The 23,138-nt window shown below is 34.3% G+C and overlaps 4 protein-coding genes across 4 annotated transcripts; all 4 read right to left on the reverse strand.

Moving 5' to 3' along the window:
- Nucleotides 1–345: 345 nt before the first annotated feature.
- LOC145563000 (AAA-ATPase At3g50940-like) lies at nt 346–2,230 on the reverse strand. Its single transcript, XM_081623408.1, has 2 exons — nt 1,118–2,230; nt 346–961 (listed from the first exon to the last, which is right to left on the reverse strand). The coding sequence occupies exons 1-2, from the start codon at nt 2,195–2,197 to the stop codon at nt 494–496; spliced, it is 1,548 nt and encodes a 515-aa protein (XP_081479534.1). The 5' UTR covers nt 2,198–2,230; the 3' UTR covers nt 346–493.
- A 4,236-nt stretch (nt 2,231–6,466) lies between these two features.
- LOC145563001 (AAA-ATPase At3g50940-like) lies at nt 6,467–8,970 on the reverse strand. Its single transcript, XM_081623409.1, has 2 exons — nt 7,904–8,970; nt 6,467–6,952 (listed from the first exon to the last, which is right to left on the reverse strand). Exons 1-2 carry the CDS (start codon nt 8,930–8,932, stop codon nt 6,536–6,538), a joined length of 1,446 nt encoding a protein of 481 aa, XP_081479535.1. The 5' UTR covers nt 8,933–8,970; the 3' UTR covers nt 6,467–6,535.
- A 3,588-nt stretch (nt 8,971–12,558) lies between these two features.
- LOC145562913 (AAA-ATPase At3g50940-like) lies at nt 12,559–15,972 on the reverse strand. The gene is made up of 3 exons (XM_081623333.1): nt 15,927–15,972; nt 13,256–14,364; nt 12,559–13,071 (listed from the first exon to the last, which is right to left on the reverse strand). Exons 1-3 carry the CDS (start codon nt 15,970–15,972, stop codon nt 12,574–12,576), a joined length of 1,653 nt encoding a protein of 550 aa, XP_081479459.1. The 3' UTR covers nt 12,559–12,573.
- On the reverse strand, nt 15,802–23,138 carry LOC145561813 (toMV susceptible protein tm-1(GCR26)-like). Its single transcript, XM_081621930.1, has 9 exons — nt 22,718–23,138; nt 20,656–21,309; nt 20,090–20,296; nt 19,519–19,734; nt 19,180–19,402; nt 17,883–18,130; nt 17,431–17,609; nt 17,078–17,331; nt 15,802–16,302 (listed from the first exon to the last, which is right to left on the reverse strand). Exons 1-9 carry the CDS (start codon nt 22,844–22,846, stop codon nt 16,151–16,153), a joined length of 2,262 nt encoding a protein of 753 aa, XP_081478056.1. The 5' UTR covers nt 22,847–23,138; the 3' UTR covers nt 15,802–16,150.

The raw sequence follows: 23,138 nt of genomic DNA on the forward strand, positions 1-23,138 counted from the left end.
TCAGACACACTTTCTCTGTTTCATAAAAATTGCAATACTTTGTCCAAAAAACACTCACATTTTTGGCCAAAGTATTGCAATTTTTTTTTTAAATTTTCTCATTTATCACAGTATTCATAGGAATGACAAATATGTTTAATTGTTTACTTATACAATTCACACACAAATTGAAGTAAAGCACGTATTTTAGGATGTCAATGCTAAAAAATAACAGTCTGATATGATTTTGTTACTAATCAAAGTGTGACAGCAGAACGACATCGTTTCGAGGATGATTCAGCATCACAATTGATGATGTTTGAATGCGCTGCCAACTATGAAACAGAACAATACCAAATCAAAAGTAAATGAGAACAAAAAAGTATGCTCTTATTTCGTGGAAGAACAAACTAACATTAAAAGTTCACAAGAAACTGGCACAAATGAGCAAGGGAAAAGTTGTTCTAATTTCTAACATATTTCTTGTCAGATAAGAGTAGTACTTATTCTAAGCCTAATCACTAGAATAATCATCTGAAAAGTCATGTACACCATTGTTATAACTTCCTAGACCATTTCCAACCTTTCCATTCATCAACTTTGGAAAGTTCACTTCTTTCGGACTTTGCTCCATTTTTTGTTCTTTCAGCATTTTGACAAGACTAGAAAGGGCGATATCAGGATCATCACTCCTTATGAGCTCCTCTGCAACTTGAGCAGGGCTCACTTTTGTAGCTTGAATGAGTTCTTCAATCTCCTTAAAAAGATAATGCTCCCCTGATATATTGAGGTAATTAAGCGCGAGGATCCTGAAAGCAGGCATGGTCAAGTAGGACATGTTAATGTGCATATCCATCCGTCCTGGCCTCAATAGTGCAGGATCAAGCTTCTCCTTATGGTTCGTCGTGAAGACAAATATCCTTTCATCCCCACAACTAGACCATAGACCATCTATGAAATTCAGCAAACCTGACAATGATATCTGCATTCACAAACCAGTGGTCCAATACAATTATTAGTCTTAAGCAGTTGATTTATACATTTGAACACTTACACAGTTGCACATAATCGTATTAAAAAAAAAAAAAATAAATAAAATTGACAGTAAAAAAAAATGGAAATTTACATTTTCACTGACCTGTGATTGCTGTGAGTGTGAGTCCATATCAACATCATATCCGTACTTGTCCTTGCCTTCATTAACAAGATGGACTTGGCGATCTGCCAGACCCAAGCTGCAGTCAATGTCCTCAATAACAAGTATGGACTTATTCGACGTTGAAAGCAACAATCTTCTCAACACTGAATCATTAAGCACAGACGAAAGCTGCAGATCATAGACGTCAAATTTGAGGTGATTAGCCATAGCAGCTATCAAACTAGACTTTCCTGTTCCAGGAGGACCATACAGCAAGTACCCTCTCTTCCAAGCCCTCCCAACTTTTTTGTAAAACTCCCTTCTTCCTAAGAACCTTTCCAAATCATCAACTACTGCCTTTTTCACATCCGGTTCCATAGCAAGAGCATCAAATGTAAAGGGGTGTTTGAACTTTACTGATCTCCAACTACCAGATTTTCCACCCCCACAATCAAGTGTGTATAATTTCAAATCCTTTTTTGTCTCCACCATATCATCATAAAACTTAAGTATATAAGGTAAATAGGAATCGAAAACTTTATCCTTATAATCAGGATCAAAGCAAAGCTCAAAGTACAAGTTGTTTCCTAGACGTGATTTACTTGACCTACTATCCTCAACATCAGAATGACTACTGTAATTAGTAGCATTGTTACATATAAAACTCCAATCTAGCTGAATTCCCTCGAAAACTTCAGAAAACTTCTCACCTTGTGCTAACTTAAAAGAAACATGATCCTTCTTATTAGGCCTACTAACCTTGAGACGTGTCGAAGTAGACCTCAGCTTGCTAGCTAAATAAGCCTCACAAGCACTATACACTTGATTAAACGAGTCATAGTCGCCGTCTTCAAATTGCTCGATGACTAGAGTGAATAGTGTAGTGGAGGAGCTAGCTTTAGTGAACCAATCTTCGAGTTTAAGACTAATGTAGTTACGTACCTGTTTCGGGACAATCTGATGGTAGAATTGCTGAATTAATGTGACTAATGCTGTCAATGAGGCGTAGGCAGAGAATAAGGATGATGCAGAAAACATTGGCATTGTACCAACTGAAATTCCTCCTGTTAAAGTCTTCATGACAGTAGTCAGGTTTTGATTGGATAGGTTAAGAATAAAGCAAATCTTTTTTCCAGGGGAAAAATAGCGGCTTGATCTTATTTGAGGATATACTCATATACCTAAACAACCACCCAATTTAAATCCCATCAAGGTATTGAAATTGATCTTGTTCAAGGATATTTGTCGGGTTGATTTAACAGCAACAACCCAATTTAAATCACGTCGAGGTAGGGTCTATGGTTCAATGTACACGTACATAGTCATACACCCCCACCTTAGACGACGTAAGCAAAATAAAGATCTTTCTTTAATTTAAAAGATTGTAGCAAAGTGAAATAATGACTCAAAAACAGAACTATATTCATACATTTAGAGAAAATAATTATAATGGTGAACAGATAAAATATAATTATTGGAGTACTAATTAACAGTAATCTAACCCTCCCAAAAGAAAAATAATAATAAAAAGATAAAGTAAAGACATTCAAATTTGAAAAGCGTAGAAAACTTGCCTCTTTAGAAGAATTGGCTATTGCCTTGAGTTGAGCAGCGTAAGTTGATGCATTGCCAATTTGGAAATGAGAGATATTTAAAGGCCAGAAGTTGGCATGGTACCTTTATTTTACTTTGGGCTCTTTTTTGGACGTTTGCTTTTGAACTTAAATCCAACAAATAGAAAGTTGGCACGTACTTCATGTTTTAGATTTGATTAATTAGGTAGTGGAAATGGAGTTTCTTGTCAGACACAAAGATTAGGCTAAAATGAACAGGACAAATGCTTAAAATTAAATTATTTATGAATAAAAATATGCTATAATTATATACTATCAATTCATATTATGTTAATACGAACTCTTAAGTAAAATTTATTTGTTAGTATTAAATAAAAAGTGAAATATATAAATGCGTGTCATAATGAAAGAGATAGAGAAAAATAAAATAAAAAAAAAAATTATTGCATACAATGTATCGTATATTTCTTTAGTAAATACTGCACATCATATAACTAATATATAAAGCTAAACTTTTAGCCAGACTACGAGACAGCGACACTTGGCATTCTAACTTTTCGCCAAGTGTCGCGTCACGTTGGATAGATTTAGATCGACTTCATAGGATAAAACAAATAGTTTAGAATTCTATTATCAATCAAATTTGGATAGAATTTTTTGATAAAATTGTTAATTTAGAGTTTTATCTTTGATAAAATACTAATATTTCAAAGGTACAAATTGAATTATAATTTTATTCAAAAAATATTTTAGATTACAATTCTCAAAAATTATTATAAAAATTTATTTTATCATAATATTTTTTTAAGCGAAAAAAGTAGTTCAAAACGTAAAAAATCCAATTATAATATATATACTAATCAGTTAAAATAATATACTTCACAATCTAATATAATTTTATTAATATGTAAACCTATCAATCAGAGTCGGGTCATGAGTCATGTCGGGCGGGTCACTTCAGGTTACGGGCCAAGAAATGTTCAACCCTTACCCAAAGTTTTGGGTTCGGGTTAACCCAACGGGCTTTGAACATTTTTTTTATTTAATTTATTTTTTTTGCTAATTTTTAATATTTTTTTTATGTCATTTCATGTCTACTAGATAGCAAATCGTCACAAAAGCACATTAATTGCTAACTAATTTTGTATCAATAATATATTTTAAAATTTGACATATAGAATAAAAATTTATAAAGCACATTAATTGCTAACTAATTTTGTATCAATAATATATTTTAAAATTTGACATATAAAATAAAAATTTATTTTTAAAATTAATAAATAACTCAGACATCGCATGGGGCACAAAACTAAGTAATAATACGAAACAAATATAGCCAATGTGTAAGTGTGTTCAGGGTTAAGAACAACGTGGCCGTTGTCAAAACATTCATAAAATAAAAATAAAATAAAAGGATGAGAAAGTCTATCAACGTGGCAGGCAACGGCCACCTCATGAGTTTTAATTGATAAGCTTTTTTGTTTGGGTTTGCTTTTTACTTGCAACTTTTTTATGGTTGATGATGGAAAAGGAACAAGAGTTTCCCCTGTGGGAAAGGCTACAAAAATTATACTCGTACAATTTTGTCCAAATGGCAAATGTTTTTTTTAGAGAATTTGTTGATTTCCACTCGAGGAACTTTTACATAATAAAAACATGATAAAAAAAAATTACTAGATTTATTAAACATATTTGATGACAAACGTTCATGTGATTACAAATTCTTAAATGAACCTGGTTCACACTAATTTATTGTGAACCATTAATATTATAGAAACTATGGTTGTTTTATAAATAAAAAAAAAGGTTACTATAATAAAAATAAGGTCACTATGTTAAAAAAAAAGTCATTTTGGTAATATATAGGCTATAAGAGGTTAATTTTTTGATGAAATATTTTATATACTGGTCAATATGAATAATAAAGGTCACTATGTTAAAATTAGGGTCATAATGTCGTATTCAAGTTCACTATAATATTAAATGTTATACAAGTTTTAATAAAGATTACTATGTTAAAAATAAGGTTACTATGTTAAATATAAGGGTTACTATGTTCAATATATTGTCAGTTACGTGTGTATAAATCTCGGGTCCACAATAATATTATTGTGGACCAGGTCCACGCAAGCCTTTTTGTCATGTGATACTTCATCTTTGTTTGGATATATAGAATGGAGAAAAAATATTTATAAATTATAATTTTGATGATATGGAATAAAGTATAGACAAACTTATAAATATGATTTTTAGCCTTCAAAAAATGCTATTAATATAGATTCAATCTTGAAAATTTCAAATCAAAAGCACCTTCAAATAGTCTTTATTAAATCATATGTGGTGGAGTTTTATCAGATTTAGTGCTTATTTGGTACACATGACCACATGGGAACTAACTTCTTATGAAGTTAAATTACTTCTCTTGTTTTTTTGTTGTTGTTTAGATAGCCATAAGCACGGGTGATGAGAATTGATTCTAGGATCTTCTAGAATCGGGAGAGAAACCCTAAACATCTAAGTTATCCTTCACTCTCAAATTACTTCTCTGGTAAACATCCTATAATATAACTTCATAATTATGGTTAATACTTAAAGAATTTGTAAGGCCCTATTTCACTAGACCTTATTTTTACTGAACTATAATTATTTCAACTGAACTAAAATTGATTTTGCTGAAGTTAAATTATTTTTAAAATAAGTTTTAGATCAGATTGAATATGTAAAAATAAGATAAACAAAACATAGTATATGTTACTTTTCACATTTCAATTACTTATTACGTACCTCATTTTCATATTCTTTGTAACGATTAAACATAAATATAGAGTATTAGTTAAATCAATCAAATAACTTGTCATGTGTCCATTTCATAGGAACTCACGATCCACTTTGAGTTTGCTTGCAACTTAACAAATTCATAAAAAAAAAAACATCTTTAGTTTAACAAATGTTGTGGGCCCGGGGCAAGAATGAGCATAAAAAAAACACCTAAAAAAGCATATAAAAAAAAAAAAAAAAAAAAAAAAAAAAAAAAAAAAAAAAACAGTAGCTAGTGTGAATTTGTAACATGCATAAAAGTTGGATGTAAAACAGTAAAAGAAGGGGAAAGGAAAGGCCATAGAAGTTTAAGTATCATACGGCAGCACTAGCCACTAGCCACTAGGTAGTGTCTCCAATCAAGGGCCGCCGCTATTGACTACTGTATGTCATATTTGTACTCACGTTTCATGTTTTCATTCTATGTTAATTGAACTTGACAACCAATTGTTAGGAATTACGGAGTAGACAACAAATTTATCAGGATTCAAACAACTTGTTATGTTTAACCATGTTATCCGTACATGTTTTAATGGGCTTTTTCTGGAAATTAGGCTCACTAATTGAATTGGACTACTCCTGTGTCCTATTGCCATGATAACAACAGGTGTAGCACCCTAGCTTGTTATGTAATTTACTAATTTGCCTCAATGTTTGGTTGGTCCAATATGTACTAACTCAGTTGAGATACTTTCTCCGTTCCACTAAAATATATTCGAGGATAATAGTTCATATTCATGCTATTGACAAATACAAGTAATTGATAAAGAATTTAAAATGTCATATGTAGTCGCATTATTTAATTGTAGCATATACCAAAATAGTTTAACATAATAAGTAATGGTAACATTGAACAATTTATTTGGTATTATATATATCATCATAAGTAATAATACAATGTCAACGGAGTTCTACAGTACAACAATCATGTTAGTTCCTCAAAACAGCATATATAGCAAATCCCAAAATACTAAGCTTAGCATGCTTATCAGGTGATATATAATTCGAATTTTCTACATGGACAAATTTAATCTATAACACCATCATCTAGTCCTTCAGCCAAGACTACTATTTCATCTTTGTTATCTATCATCTCCTTCTTCGTCTTAAGGAGCTTAAGAACTCCCTCAAGAGCCTCATCAACGTCTTCAGATCTCATCAACTCTTCCGCCACTTGAGCAGGAGTCACTTCGACGATCTCAAACATCCCTTTGATCTCATCAAAGAGGGGGTGTTCTCCTTCGAATTCAAGGTAGTTGGAGACTAATATCTTAAAACTTTGAAATGTTAAATAAGACATGTGAATGTGCATGTCCATTCGCCCTGGTCGTAGTAAGGCAGGGTCAAGCTTTTCCATGTGGTTTGTCGTAAAGACTATGATCCTTTCATCCCCGCAACTTGACCATAAGCCATCTATGAAATTTAGTAACCCCGATAGTGTCAACTGCACACACAAAACAATGAATAATACTCGTATTAGATAAGGATATGTAACTTGTGCCACCGGTCAATTGATACATTTAAAAAAAATCGAGAGTATTAATAGACAATATTTAGAAAAAAATCGACGATTGGCCTCTTAGGAGTTGGGACTATTCTGATGATGGTGGCTTAAGGACAAGCATACATAATTTGTTCATTAAACTGATGAATAAAGTGTGCTGGGTCATGCTACAACGTACGCTCGAGCATTCAAATGACCATGAAATAAAGAATGATAGGTGACAAAAATAACACTCTTGCTCACACCCAAAATATAATGTTGCTCAATTATTTTTGGTGACCATCATTTTGTTCATTATAACCTCACTAAAAAGCCAAAAGACATAGTACACCTTGCTCACACCCAAAATATAATGTTGCTCAATTATTTGTCTATATACTAACAAAACAATATTTTTGCTATCCTACTCATCACTTTTTTGGTTGCCACCAACCAAGTGTTTTTATTTCTAATATTAATTGGAAAATAAAAGTCGGTTTGACACATGTAAACCTTTTTAACATCATTATCCAATAACATTAACGGCCGACTAGCTACAAAATGATGGAGAGATCGTCAACATCAAGCAAAACTTAAGTGCAAATCTTTTTGACTACCACCAAAATAATTAATTACTGTACATTATTAAAACAGTCTTAGAAAGTTTAAATAAAGAATTTAATTTAATTTAATTTTCTCCCTAGTTCACATAAATTCGGTTTAAAAACTAAGCTTGTTACATACTTTGTACGAAAAATTACTAGTAAACTGAATTCTTAACATGAAGATTGATACGTTCAATGTATACAACAAACAATAATAGAATCACGTTCATTATATGGTTAAGTCGATTTTAACGGGTCTAATAATAAATCTAACACGTAATAAAAATGAAAGGACTAAAGAACTAACCTGAACTTCTGGAGGCTTATTAGGGAATTGTCCATTCTCATTCAAATTCTTACGTCGATTTTGAATATCGATAGTACAGTCAATATCTTCAATTACCAATACAGAACGATTAGCCGTAGCAAGTAACAATCTCCTTAAATCAGAGTCCTTAATCAAATTTCCAAGTTGCAAATCATAAATATCGAACCTTAAGTAATTAGCCATAGCAGCAATTAAACTAGACTTCCCAGTTCCAGGAGGTCCATGAAGTAAGTACCCTCTTTTCCAAGCCCTTCCAACTCTCCTATAAAACTCCCTTCGCTTCACAAACCGATCCAAGTCCTTCATTATCGCGGTTTTCGCCTCCGTATCCATGGCCAACGTCTCGAATGTCGAAGGATGCTCTAGGTTTATAGTATCCCAATAGACGTTACCACAACTGAACCTACTCCCTAGGGTACACAACTTTAAGGTCCTTTCTTTATCGATAACGGATTTCGACTTTGCCAACATGTAAGGCATGTACGAGTTTATAACTTTGTCTTTGAACTTCTTGTCGAAGGTGAGCTCAAAGTACCGTGTGACAGGGGCGGGTGACGAGAGTAGATCATCGTCGTTTCCGTTTGAAGAGTTACGCCGCTTTTCGGGTTCCATACAAAGGAATCGCCATCGAAGGGGGATGTTGTCGAATAAGTCGTCGATTTCTTCGCCTTTTTCTAGGCGGATGGTGAGGGACTTGTCCTTGGGTGACTTGCTTATCTTGAGGCGTTCCGTCGAGGGAGTGATGACTTTAGTGGAGAGGTAGACCTCGGCGGAGTCGTAGACTTGGTTGCGGCCAATGCCCGTGGAGTTAACCTCTTCGATGACAAGGGTGAGGGTGTTGGAGCGGTGGTTGAAGAGGCGTTGGAGAAGAGAGAAAATGTAGTTTCGGATCGGGTTGGGGATGAAGTCATGGAGTATGGAGCGTAAGAGCATTGCTAAGGCAGAGAGTGAGGCGTAGGCCGAGAATAAGGAGGTTGCTGTTGGCATTTGGGCTTGGGAGAAATACATGATGTGGTTATTAGTTGATGCTCTTGTTGGTGGTGTTGTTTTTTTAATTTGGGATTGTGAATAAATGAGATCGATGATGTATGCTATGTCAAGGGTATGTATATATAGTTGTATAGTACTCCGTACTATATGTGGTGACTGGTGAATCATTTTTGGGCATGCTTTGTTTTTTTAGGACTTTTTTTAATTTTATTGGTTATTGTGATTTTATCTAAGTAATCCGTAGCTTAGTTTAGTATTTTATTAATTGAATTTAGAGTTTCATGCATGCCTTAAAAGTTAGTGCAAAATTTCAACTTATTTTAAATGTTAAAGTAAGCTACGTAAAAATGAGGTAGCATAGTTTTTTTTTACAAAATAAATAAAGAAAGAAAATGTTAAATACCATGACTAAATTCATTGAACAGTAGGAAGAAAATTGAAAATCAAATTCCTACAATATGAGATAGCTTAGTGTAAATTAGAATATAAGGTATTAAGGTTATAGTGAAATGATAAAGTACTCTGTATAAAACTTCAATTTATGACCCCAAAGAAAAACAAAAAACGGATGTAATTTCCTTTACGCTAAATAAGCCCTAGAGCAAACTCGGTGGACAATGATAAATAAAGGGAGGGAAAGTACACTACCAACTCTACAACTTAATTAATAAATTAGCATGGATAATTGGGATGGAAAATTAGAGGAAAAATTCAAAATGGAAGAAAATTATGATCCATTAATTTCACCCATTAATTTTGTTTGTTTTTAGTACTTTTGTAGGCTTCCGAGAAGTTGCATAACTAGTGTAGAATTTTGTATTATTTGTTGAAAAAGGGTAGAGTTTAGGGGGAGAAATGAGTGGTTAACTTTTGAAAAGGAGGGATGGCGTGGGTTGAAGATGTTTAGTATAAAGAATTAACAACAATGCCACAATAATCATAGGTTAAGACTTAAGACGTTAAGTGGCCTCCAAGAAACATTGTTGAAATGAAAAGTAATTTGCAACAAAATTAAAGTGTTGTAGCAGAGTGCAAAATATACTGCTTCTGAATAGTTGACGACCCTGACTTTTAAAAGGATTTTCCATTCACAATTATGGAAAAAACAACCATTGTCTATGCACTTAGCTCGCTCCAGAAAATCAACCCAAAATGCCCTACAAGCAAGGGTGCACCACGTGGTTGTATATCAGCTAAAGGTGCAGTGTCGGATTTTTTCTATGAGGGGTCAGTGAATTAAGGTATAGAAGGTTCCAACCATTCATATAGCCTTCTGGGGTGTCATGAGAAACACCCTAACCTCGTTTCTTTTAAGGACTGAAAAAGTCTAAAATTAAAGGCTATAATCCACACTTTTTGACTTTTGACCAATTTCGGAGATTTTTAAACTTTTTGTCGAAAATTTAGCTTTCAGGATGTTAAAGAATGCATCTTAGAGTCATATAATATTGTTTGGAAATTGGAACCATATGTCCATATATTCCTACTAGTTGGTCGTACAAAGTGCCATAGGAGACTTGATTTAATAAAAGCAATCGAAGTGTATACGTAAACAACTACATTGACACTCAAATTGAAAGGTTACAATTCACACTTTTATACCAATTTCGAGAAGTTTTCTCAAAGTTGAAGTGAATATATGGTGTGTCCTTAGAGGTCATATAATTTGGTTTGCAACCGTACAAGAATAGGTCTATTAAGTCCCGAACTCCCGATTATGAGTTTGGTTCAACTAATGTGGCTATTTTGAAATTATATTGCATTTGGTAAGTCAATAACTGCAAGAAATGGTTCCAATCACCAACTTGGTATACCAGGGTCGCCTATTAACAGGTGATCTATTTCTAAGTCCGAAGAACTGGCAAGCGCGGTACATGTGACTTGTTGTTGTCAAGCATGAACACCTGCCCCTGATTTTCAAGCTTGAGTTGCATGCACACCACCACATCCAAGTCTGCTACATTTGTGGCAAGTGCGCCCCGTTAATTCTCATGGCTACATTTGTGGTCTATTTCTTGACACTAGATTGCGGGATCTTCATTGGTTCTTATTGTTAATTTTTGTTATTGAATTCTGTTGTTGGTTGAAGTTGTTTCTTTATTTCACATCAAAATAATGCTGCTAGTTGAGGGATTGATGTGGATATGAAGGATGCAACATAATTAAGCTAGGACCAATAACTATCATCAATTTAATTTGCCAATTATGAGACATTAGTGGAGATGACGAGTTCATTCGAAATACTAGTACTTTGAGCCTTTAAGAAAAGCATCTATATGTTAGAACCATACTTATTCACTTTGGATGAGGGAAATGATGTCAAACTCAATAGCTATGGAGCCTTTTAAGTTTGTGCAACCTACGGAGCAAGAGTATTATACGTGTTTCAATTTTTCTTGCCTGAGAATATTGCCAATTACAACTATCAATTTAGTAATGTTATACGGTACATATTAAAGTATACAATTGGCTGGAGGGTTTAGGTGAGACCAGATTGAGTTGCACAACTAACAACCTGATTACCCCTTGACTATGGTATATAACAAGTTATCTTAAAATTAAAAACAGGGCCTACCCCTCATCAAGATAATATTAAAAGTCACCTCTAAACTAATACATTGATTCATGTGGAGTGTAGTTTATCCTTCAACAGTTAACATAACAAATCATCCTACCCAAAAAACACAGAAATGTTAATGATAGGCCTATCTCAATCAAAAATGTTTTTGTGTTCTAATCTATAGTGTTTATATCAAATGAAATCCATTAATTGGAAGTGAAATGACTCCAACTAGCAATAAAAAGATAGTGGAAACTAAAAGTGGCCGCAAAAAACAAGCATGAAGCATGTAAGATGTAACAACTCTATGCATTGCTAAAAGATTTCAAATTTTCAATAATTACACAGAAAATAACTGACGTCCAAACTCCAAACTATATACGTACTAAGTTAGAAGTAATAAATCGTTTCCCTTTTTCTTTCAAAAAAAAAAAAATAATAATAAAATATTGTGTCCCTTTTTGGCTACTTATTAGTTAACTTTAATTATTACTCCCTCCGTTTTTAAATACTTGTTCCATTTCTCCATGCCCGGAGTTTTAGGAGAAATTGGAGAAAGTAATAAAATATAGAGGTAGTGAGGTTAGTGTAAGGTAAATTAGAGGAGAGAGAATCTAAAAGTAATAAAATTGGGTCCCACTGGTTGAGAAAAATAAATTAAATATTATAAAAGTTTTCCAAATAAGGAAATAGATCAAGTATTAAAAAACGGCCGTAAAAGAAAAGTGGAGCAAGTATTTAAAAATGGAGGGAGTATTATTTTTGACGGGAACTTGGTTCATTATTATGTATCCACTCCCTCATCAACTTTATCATTTATATATTAATTGTCCTTCTTCACTTGTTATTTAGTCTCAAATTCCTTTTGTTTTCGGCTTTAGTGATGTTTATGTACTGTGATCTTTTAGAATTATTGGCTTCAAAAATGAATGTCATATATTGTGCGTCAACGTGTGAAATCTTCGATTTGTATGTATTATTTACAAATGAAACTCTAGGAAAAAAAAAATGTAACATTTTTTTTATACTGTATTAATCCGTAGTATAACATTGTAATTAAAAACTGAAAATGTACATGCATAATAACTATCCTTAAATTTCAATTATAAACATCTTGTTTTTCATTCGACTCCTTGTCATTGGCATCATTTTTATTATCATTCTCTTTAGGCTTGGACTCATCCTCCAATCTCTTAGCTTCGGCATTTGCTTCATCCTCCAATCTCTTAGCTTCGGCATTTGCTTCATCCACCTTTTTCAACTCGAGGAACTCAACTAGACCTCTAAGTGCTGGATCAGGCTTATCGTGCTTCATTAATTGCTCAGCAACCTCGGCGGGGGTGACATTAGTTTCCCCCACCAGCCTCTCAATGTCCGTAAAGAGTTGATGATGCTTTACGCCGAGGTAGTTGTTAGCAAGGAGCTTGAAGCCACAAGGAGTGCAATAAGACATGTGAATGTGCATGTCCATGCGCCCTGGACGTAGCAATGCAGGGTCCAACTTTTCTTTGTGATTTGTGGTAAATATTATGATTCGCTCATCCCCACAACTCGACCATAATCCATCAATAAAGTTTAGTAATCCCGATAATGTAACCTGACAAGAAACAAATACACTGATCAACATTATGATATAGTATAAAACCAATCTTAATTAAATTTTTAACCATTAGCTTAAACTTTTAATTCAGTTGTTCCTTCGACACATGCATTATGATCATTTTCAGTTGCTTATTGCTCGAGCTAAAAAGGTTAAATGGAGTAGATGGAAAACCACAAACCTTGTCTTGATGTTGTTGCCGACCAGGAAAACGCCCTCTAAAACCAGAAGAGCCTTCTTCATTTTCCCTGTTGTTCAACTCAATGGAACAATCAATATCCTCAACCACAACTATAGACTTATTCGCGGTACCCACCAACGCATTCCGGAGCTCAGAATCAACCCTCATCCCACTCAACGCCAAATCATACACATCAAAATTCAAGTAATTTGCCATTGCCGCGATCAAGCTTGATTTCCCTGTCCCGGGAGGCCCATACAACAGATAACCTCTCTTCCACACTTTCCCTACATGTCGATAGTACTCTTTCCTCTTCAAAAACCTTTCGAGATCTTCGATGATCATTTGCTTCAACTCGGTGTCCATCACCACTGTATCGAAGGTGGCTGGGTGGTTTAAAGTAACAGGTGTCCACGCATTTGCAGGATTACCGTACAAGTTATTTGGATCAACCGTAAATAGCTTGATCGTTTTCATCTCCATTTTAAGAAACTCCATTTGCTTTACAATGTGAGGGATATACTTTTCCATTGCAATAGCCTTAAACTTTTTGTGGAATGTTAAGTGAAAGGATTTAACCTCTGACCTCAAGGTTGAGTTCATATCTCTTGGATGGTAAAAGTTGTTAGACTGGATGGTATGACAATGTAACATCCATCGAAACTTGACCCCCTCAAACTCGTCTACGATCTCCTCATTTCGATCCACGTTGACCAGTATTTTATCCCCGGACTCAGGCTTCCGGACCTTAAGGCGGGTGGCTGATGCAGACGTTGTGGACATGGTTTTGGTTCGAGCCCCTATGAAGAGTTCGACGGCCTCGAAGATTTGGTTACATTCGAGGCCGTCGAACTCCTCGATGATCATTGTGGTCTCCGAGGAAAACCTTTGACTAAAGACGGAATGGATGGAGGAGAATAGGTAGTCACGGACTTCGTAGGGGAGGAAGTCGTTGATGACCGATCGCGCCACCATTACCGCAGCAGCTGCCGAGCCAACAGTCGACAACACTGATTTTGCTGTCATCATTGTGCTCGAAGAAGCCATGATCGAAATGAGATAGTTAATAATTAAAGAGAGAATTTGTGTATTGATGGGATGATTAATTACTGAGTGTTGGTTATGGTTTTTAGTTTAATTTGTGACCGGTTTAAGTTTGAGCACTATTTATAAGTTATAACATGTATCGATGATTCAAAATGTTACGTAGAAAATTCAACGAAGGTGAGGTTTAGAAAAATTTACCGTAATTATTAGTGAAATTTCAAAGACTCGTTTTGTTGACTAATGAATGCTTAAGCTAAAGTCCTCGCAAAGGTCGGTGGGTTTAAGGACGGATGAAAATAATGGGATGTGTCCCAAATTAGGGGCCAACTTTAAATTTAAAGTATACTATATTGGGTCAACTGCTCTATAATGAGATTTCACATGTGACAAACATAAGATTAGGGTGTTTTAATATTCTTAATCTATAGATTAACATATACTTGGAAGCCAAGGAATTCATAGACTAACGAGCCAATATTTTTGGCCTTGTTAATCAAGTAATTAGTATTCTATCATTCTACTCTATCATATGATGGTCAACAATGCGAAGGTATTGGAGATTTTTAAAATTATATGGGTCTCTTTTGGTATGGAGAAGAAGCACTCTATCTATTTATATCAACACTTTTAGTATGTCAAAGTCATCAATTTAGAATGTTCTCAATGTGTTTGATTTAACCAGAATAAGTTATATTCATCTCAATGTGTCTGATTTAACAAGGATAAGTGACAAGTTTTTAACCTTTTTTTTTAAAAAAAAAAAAAAAGTAACAAGTTTTTTATATAAGTTGAAGAAAATATATATACTCTACATTCATCATAATTCAATTAAAATAAGTTTAGTCACGAGTCAAAAGTGAAAATCGAGTAAGATGCAAGTCAAGTAAGTTGAGCAAACTACTTACTCCGTAATCAATAAGTTTGAAGGGGTCTGGCTAATGATATTTTAGTTGCAGTTTCGTGACTAGAAAATTACGAAGAAGTAGCAATAATATGAAGTTGGTTAGTTGTTGAAGCTTAGGTCTCCGGACTAAATACCAAAAAGTTGAGGCTCAAACTTTTTGACTTGTGACCCTCAAAACACGTCTAAAGCCCCAATATAACCACAAGAAGCCTTCTTAGTTGACGTGAACTTTGGTCCTTTGCTAAGCTCTAATACAAAATACTAACCTTTCTAACTAGTGGATAGTGTGAAGAAATACTACAAATTGATCACCTTAGTTTTCTCATACTTCGTATTGACAAACATTTGTTTCTCATTAAGCTATCATGGAATATAAACCAACTGAAAATAAAAGTATAATTTAGAAAAGTAATCTAGTATATACATTTGCTGAATACTCCGTATAAAAGTACTATTATAAATGTATAGACATATATTGACAAACGAATGTTGAACCTCATTTATGTGTTACTAGCATATAAATACGTAGTATTTTGAATAGTACAACATACTATTTACAAAAACGAAAAATTAAAAGAATAGTAATTATTATAACTGACATTAAAAAGGTTTTGGTGGGATTTTGAATTTATTATCAGCTTCAAAGTAAAGTGCTACCCACGTATTATTACAATCTACAGTAACACATTAGACATTTTACAAGGAAGTGTTACAAATTACAGTATCTAAGTGTTACATACAACGAACAAGTGTGAAGTGAAGTCATTTATTACAAAATTTAATTATATGATTATTTTGCAACTTAGAGAATATTACCATAGTACATAAGGTCAATCAGGTAGTAGAGCATACCACATTACCACATACAGAACCTGCTCTTTGGTATTATATGGCAGCAGGTGAAGGAGTTCATAGAAAATCCAATAATTGATTCCTGAGAGATCTCAATTAAGCGAAATTAATTTATACTGCTCAACTGTACTCTTTATAGCTTGTTCAACCGGTAGTCTCTCCATACTTGATGCCCCATAAAATCCGTGAACTCCCTTGGTTCTCTTCAGTATGAACTCCGCTTCTTTAGGTCCTGATATGGGACCTGCAAGGTTTAAACTGCTTGAATTAGCCAACTTGGTATACTCACTGCCTAAACTTTAAGTGCAAGTCTATCATTCAAGATGGGAGTAACAAAGTAACCGGCAAACTCTTTCAGAAAAAAGAAACTTACAAATTGACAATGGCAAAGAATTTGACAGTACAATACACATTTATATCAGTTTAGACTCTTTAGAGCACAACCAGGTAGTTTGAAAGTCGCAAAATTGTATTACGCTTTAGATTGCTTTATCCTATAGAAATGTACAGAGTAATTCCACGGTGACGTATCACATATGTGAAACAGACAGATTTTACACGAGCATGAATTAGTTAACGATATAAGTTAATTGTAGCTAAGGGATAATAGGAGAAGTCAGGAAGCTTAGCACAGTTGTACATCTCTTACTGTCTTACATCTAGTAGTGTCCAAGGAGATCTATAACAGCTATATGCAGGGTTCCTACTATCTTTTGGCTGAGCTAAACTTTTGGGCAAGCACAAAAAATCCTGAGTTCCAGAACGGTAAATTTTTACTACATTTACGTGTTTAGTAGATTAATTAACATCTTTAAACATTAGCTTGAAACACCCTCTCTCTTCAAAATTAGCTATTTACACTAAAACTTCACCTATAGTACTACTATACTGCCTATGGTCAAAAGGCAGTTTCTCAGCACAATTGTAATGACCTTAAAGTCCCTAATACAGAGAACAATTAGCAGAAATAAAAGCTGAAACTCAAAGTTAAAAGAATTCAGAAGTTATCAATTTTTTACCTCCATGACAGAGCACTATAACATCTGGCCTGATCTTGTGTGCAGCATCTGCAATTGCTTGAACACGAAGCACGCAATCATCTAGAGAAACAGCAGTTGTTGCACCTATTGATCCAGAAGTTGTAAGTCCCATGTGTGCCACAATTATATCAGCACCAGCTTTTGCCATTCCTACAGACTCATCTTCATTAAATGCATATGGAGTTGTTAAAAAGCCCATTCTGTGTGCCTTGTTGATCATCTCAATTTCCAAGCTGGTCATAGAAATGGTATAGACAGAGGGAGTTAGAGATAGTAATGGGCAATAAGGTATGCAAGGATGAGCATATAAAATAGAATTAACATGAGATTACCCATATCCCATTCCCGTTTCCTCCAGGTTCTTCCTGAATTTACCATCAAAGAGGCCCACTGTTGGAAAGTTTTGCACCCCGCAAAATCCGATTGCCTCTAGTTGCTTAAGAAAATGGTTCATTCTGCGGAAAGGGTCAGTGCCACATACTCCAGCAAGAACTGGTACATTTTTCACCACCTGCACAACATGTTATTTCTTTTTAGGGCCAATTGCTAGTTTCACTTTTGAATTAGGCACCAAGATTGAATCATAGTAGCTTTAAAAGATGACATTTCTTTCCCTCAGACAAAGACTCCAAAAGCTAAAGTATCCTAGGGTAGTCTTTAATAACGTTTGCACACAAAATATAATATATAACACGTCTTAAAGGAAACTTAAGGATGAACTGCCATCTAACAAACCCTGGGGGAGGGGGAGGAGGAAATTGATCTGAAAGAGTTCGTAACTTACTGGCAAAACTTCATTGGCCATTTCAAGAACTACTGCATTTGCATCAGCAAAAGGCAACAGCCCAGCTAAAGAGCCCCTTCCAGCCATCCGAAATCTTCCTGAGTTGTATATGACAATCAAATCAACACCACCTGCTTCCTCAAATTTAGCTGATATCCCTGTCCCAGCACCAGCACCAATTATTGGAATGCCTTTGCTTATTTGGTGAGTGAATGTCTGCATTATCATCTGTCTTCTTTGCAAAGTGTCTGCAAAGGTCATAGAAGTTATAGTACACAGAAATTAGTCCTAAATAACTATGAAATACTCCTATATACAAGAAAGGAAAATTTGCTTAGCTTCTTAAACAGATTGTAGTCACCAAATTATGTTTAGGTCTACAAAATACATGACTTATGGCTTCATTTTAATTACTTTTCACTTTATGATAACCCAAAAACAGGATACAAGTGTTTCCTCGGGAAAAAAAAAAAAAAAAAAAAAAAAAAAAAAAAAAAAAAAAAGCAGGATTCAAGTGATAAAACAAACTAAAATGTCATAGTTCATCACAAATAAATCATGCTTTGCCCAGTTCTATTCATATCAAAGTGGCTTTAACAAGTATTCTTGTGCACACAGAATAGTGGCACCTATAAACATAAAAAATGATACTAAGGGAAAACACTGCAGATTATAAGATACTGAGTATTTTAAAACAAGAATATTCACATTATTTATAATTCAAATCATAGAAAATTGGACATCAAAAACAAATGTAAGAAACATAGATTACAGTCCCATTGAAAATTAGCTAGCTTCAGTTTCTGCTCAAACTCATAACTTCATGTTGCTAGTTGCCTTCAATATAATTATATGATAAAATTCAGAGTTAGCAAACTTATGTATCTTTATCTCTTATATAGCAATTTTTAACTCTAACTATGCATCAATCAGGAACAGGCACTAAATTCTGCACTCTCACAACTTAACAGAACATGAATCAGATCAATGGGCTATGAGCAGCAAGTGCCATATTACGATATGACTAGGCCTGGCTAGTGGCTATCAATATATAATCCTTGCGTTCACATCTGATATGTCATCAGAACATTATACAGATACTATAAAGGAGTTGGTTGGTGCCAGGCAGGTTATCCAGTTGTTAGGAACAATTTGTTGTCACATATTGTTTTGGTTACTAATGCCATTGTAAACCAATTATTTGAATCTACCATTGCTAAATATTCCAAATCCTCAAATTCAAACTCAACAAATTATAACAATCAAGTATGTGAAGATAAAGTAAGAAGTTAAGAACCTTTGTTTGCGTCAGGGAATTCACTCAAGCTGTAATCTACGGATAGATAACTAGATGAGCCTGCTTTAACATTCACATCTTCACTAAGATCTCGATTGTGTCCATTAGCTGAAAGTTTTTTCGAATGTGAATTTGATGCACTCTCGCTACTGATCTCTAGAAATGCATCAACTAATGCAGTTGCAAACTCTGGATCATTGATATGATGAGGATATTTTTTTACCTATTTAATCAGAGAAATAGTAGTCAAGTTATAGGTAATTGGAATGCAGATTAAATAGCTTTCACATAATCACAAGAAACTAAGAACTATAAGATGATAGCTGTTAACCACAGAACCTTCCGATCCTCATTAGTCTGAATCAACCTCTGAAGTTCACTCAGTAGGGTGCCAGTTGCTTCAGGATCATAAAAAGGCTTTTCAGGTGCATCCAGAGCAGAGATACCTTTTTCTGGCAAGCAGACACAAAATTTTGATGTTGCCTTGTTCAGTTTACCCGAAATAAACTCCGCAATTTTTTTGTTTTCATCTGGTGTGGTCCGCATTAGTGTCACCTGCACATGATTAAAAATAAAAGTTACCTGTGATTAAGCCCCAAATGTCCTATAAAAAGCCACCAAACAATCAATTTTAACCCAAGTGATAGAAGATTATTAGAAGTTGTTTCTGAAAGGCATGCTTTTTTTTTTTCGAGGCACAAAATAGAACTGCAGAGCAGAGCACATAACTACACTAAAGAAAAAAGAATGAGACGTAATTAACATCACAGAACTGTAATATGATACTCGTTTTTTATCTAATTTTTGTAATGATTTTCTATAGCCATTTTGCAAGTAATACAAACAACAGTTGAACAAAAACCAATTCCTTGACCAATATTGTACAAAACATGACGATTTTGAGGATTACCTGCTCATTGTGCACATAAATCTTTCTATCCTGAAACTTGGAAGGTACGCTGTCCTTCACACCAAAATTAACCATATCCAAGGCTCCGACACTTAGGACATAGGGGATCTTCTTCTCTATGATAGCATCAAAGCGAGAGCTGTCACATGCCATGACACCACCGACCACATAATCAGCAACTTCTGTTGTTGTGATATCCAACGCTCCCTACTCATTAATATCAGAAAGATATAATAGTTGGTGAAAAAAAGAAACCAAAGTAGTAGTTGAGAATATCATGAACTAAAAGCAAATATGATGAGTTCATTCCAAGTTTTCAAGAATCTAATCTGATAACGATTAAATTATGTAACAATATCAAATGATCTTGTGAAGGACATGGATGGAATAGCAGATGACCAACAATTAAATAAAAACAAATTAGCCATGTCAGTGCAAATAATTACATATAGCAAAGCAGCACACTTGAATGAACAACATGTAGCACATAAGACATGAATAGGTAGGCTATCTTTGCAACAAATCAAGCATGCCATTCTAAGATTGTACCATAATGATAAATTTACCTGTATTAGACCACCTTTAACAAGATCCTCCATGGCCTTGCCCCCCACCCCAGTTGCATGGAACACCAAAGATTCATAACCTTCCTCAAGCAACCTGTTCTTAAGAGCATCCACACACGGAGTGGTGACACCAAACATAGTAATTCCAACAGTAGGTTTTTCCTCAACCCTAGCAGAGTTAGATGACCGCTGTAAGCTTCCAAGAACCATTCCTGCGAATGCAGCTCCAGCATTCGACAAAATAACCCTGCTCACTCGATTGATTCCACATATATCAACCACAGCTGGAATCAATACCAAATCTGATGTACCAATGTAAGGCTGAGTTTGACCACTTGCTACAGTGGAAACAATGAATTTCGGCACCCCAACAGGGAGACTTCTAAAAGCAGAAGACAATAAAGAAGTTCCTCCAGTGCCTCCAAGACCAATAGCTCCCACAACTACATGATCCTCGTAAGCTTTCTTTATAAATTGTTCAAGAGCTTTACTCATTATTTTCACTGCTCTGCCTCGATCATCAGGAAGCAAATAATCTTGGTTTCCAGGACCAAGATAAGAAGATAGCACATCCTTTCTCGGAACAAAATGAAAGTCTTCCAAACTCTGGATCACCTTCTGACCCGAGGAAACATCAACCAGAGTGACCTGAACCTGATTAAAAGCATACATGAACCAGTGTTAAGATTTAACTTTGTATTCAATTTGCATCAGATTTTAATCTATTCTACCATTTTGAGTAATCAGAATAAAAGCATACATCAGCTAGCGTGACCTGAATATGATACAAGGCACACATGAACTAGTGATAAGAGACAACTTTATAGTTTATATCCAATTTGCAACAGATATTAATCTATTCTACCATTTTGAGTAATCAGATTTGCAAACCTGTGGATCAATTAAACCACTTCCACCCATTCCCAAATTCAATTCCTTATGATAAAAGAAATCAAGGGTCACAGTCTGGATTTCTGAAATGATGTTACTTAATCAAAGAACACTTCAAGCGCAGGGTCAAAATTGCGCTGTTTTCCAAAAACTCCACAAGTAACACAAAATTAAGCTGAGATTTATATGGTAATAAGTCAGCACAATGTCTTATCATAGCCAATTTACGATTGTTAGCTTATAAAACCAGGTTATACTTGCATTATAGTGAGTACCGCGTAAGTGAGTAGTGATACATCCACAACCTGACATAAGGCTTGTTTATTTCACCAAAATGAAGTTCAACTACGTTCAAGTAAAATCAGATAAGGGTACACCAGTTATTTTAAAACTGATCAGATAAGGGTAAACCAGTTATTTTAAATCTTAAAAAAAAAAAAAAAAAAAAAAAAAAAACGAGCTTTAATAAATTCTTATAAGAGCTTGTCCAAGTTTGTTTAACAAGTGGTAAAATCGTAATATTTTGGTGTAAATCGCTAATGTTAGCAGCTTTACCTATGAACAGTGCAAAATTACGCCATTGTTCATCAAGAAGATAAATTTGTATTTTTTTTTTCATTTTTATAAGACCGGGTTTAAGGGAAGATTTGATTGGATTTATTATAGTCACACTCAGCACTATTATATGTACATGTATATAGCAAAATACTTTAAGCAACAAAATAAAGAGAATTTATTATACACATTGGTGTTCCTATCTCTACATACAATCAATGAATCAAGTCTAATTTATGCTTATTTAGTGCATTTGGACCTCTACAAATGAACAAAAAAAAAGAATAATAAATAGAAATAAAAATCAAAAAATAGCCATAGTGTACCAAGCTAATTCAAAATTTACCCACCACATAATTGCTAATTTTTCCAAGAATTATCTAATACATTACTTTATACTTTTTCATGGACAAATCAATTCCCACAATCCCTAAAAAAGATTATATACATCTGCACAAATCAGAAAAGAAAAACCAATTGCAAAAACAGAGACATAATTAACAAAAATTTAAAGCTAACCAACCACAAAATTAATCAATCAAGCTAAGCATTTAATAACCAACATAAATAAGATCATTAAATTTTAAAAAAATTGCGGAAACAAAAAGCATCAAACCTGAGAATGAGAGGAATTGGGAGAAAAAGATTTAAAGTGGGAATCAACAGATTGACATAAAAAGCGGAGTTCTTCAAGCTTTGTATCAGCAGTGCCTACACAAAACACTGTATTTTTGGGCAACCCCATTTTTTATATTCTTCTAATTACTGCCAATTTGAGTTCTTGGTGTGAATTTCTCACAACCCCGAAAGAAGATTTTTTTTTTTTTCTTTTGTTGGTTGAATTTTAGAGAAATGGGATTGGATTTGGAGGCTTCTCAATCATCATCGTAATCGTATGATTTCCGAGGTTGTGTTTGTTAGAATATCGTGACCTCGGCTAACTCGTCACATCACCCATTCACCTAGACATGCTCCGATGTCCATTCATATTCTCATGGAGTCATGGGATAAAAAAAAAAGTTTTGACGATTTATGAT

Source organism: Chenopodium album, chromosome 10 (genome assembly GCF_948465745.1).
Source record: "Chenopodium album chromosome 10, dcCheAlbu1.1, whole genome shotgun sequence".
Classification (NCBI taxonomy): Eukaryota; Viridiplantae; Streptophyta; class Magnoliopsida; order Caryophyllales; family Amaranthaceae; genus Chenopodium; species Chenopodium album.

Excerpts from the sequence above, each read along its gene's own strand:
- LOC145563000 (XM_081623408.1), bottom strand. The coding sequence starts at position 2,197 with ATGAAGACTTTAACAGGAGGAATTTCAGTTGGTACAATGCCAATGTTT. Across the intron at positions 962-1,117 it reads CACACTCACAGCAATCACAG|ATATCATTGTCAGGTTTGCT; the intron begins GTCAGTGAAAAT and ends TTGTGAATGCAG.
- LOC145563001 (XM_081623409.1), bottom strand. The coding sequence starts at position 8,932 with ATGTATTTCTCCCAAGCCCAAATGCCAACAGCAACCTCCTTATTCTCG. Across the intron at positions 6,953-7,903 it reads ATAAGCCTCCAGAAGTTCAG|TTGACACTATCGGGGTTACT; the intron begins GTTAGTTCTTTA and ends TTGTGTGTGCAG.
- LOC145562913 (XM_081623333.1), bottom strand. The coding sequence starts at position 15,972 with ATGACTTCACTTCACACTTGTTCGTTGTATGTAACACTTAGATACT. Across the intron at positions 14,365-15,926 it reads GTATGTAACACTTAGATACT|TAATTAATCATCCCATCAAT; the intron begins GTAATTTGTAAC and ends ACCAACACTCAG. Across the intron at positions 13,072-13,255 it reads GGCAACAACATCAAGACAAG|GTTACATTATCGGGATTACT; the intron begins GTTTGTGGTTTT and ends GTTTCTTGTCAG.
- LOC145561813 (XM_081621930.1), bottom strand. The coding sequence starts at position 22,846 with ATGGGGTTGCCCAAAAATACAGTGTTTTGTGTAGGCACTGCTGATACA. Across the intron at positions 19,735-20,089 it reads TTTATGTGCACAATGAGCAG|GTGACACTAATGCGGACCAC; the intron begins GTAATCCTCAAA and ends AATCATGTGCAG. Across the intron at positions 18,131-19,179 it reads ATTCCCTGACGCAAACAAAG|ACACTTTGCAAAGAAGACAG; the intron begins GTTCTTAACTTC and ends TGACCTTTGCAG.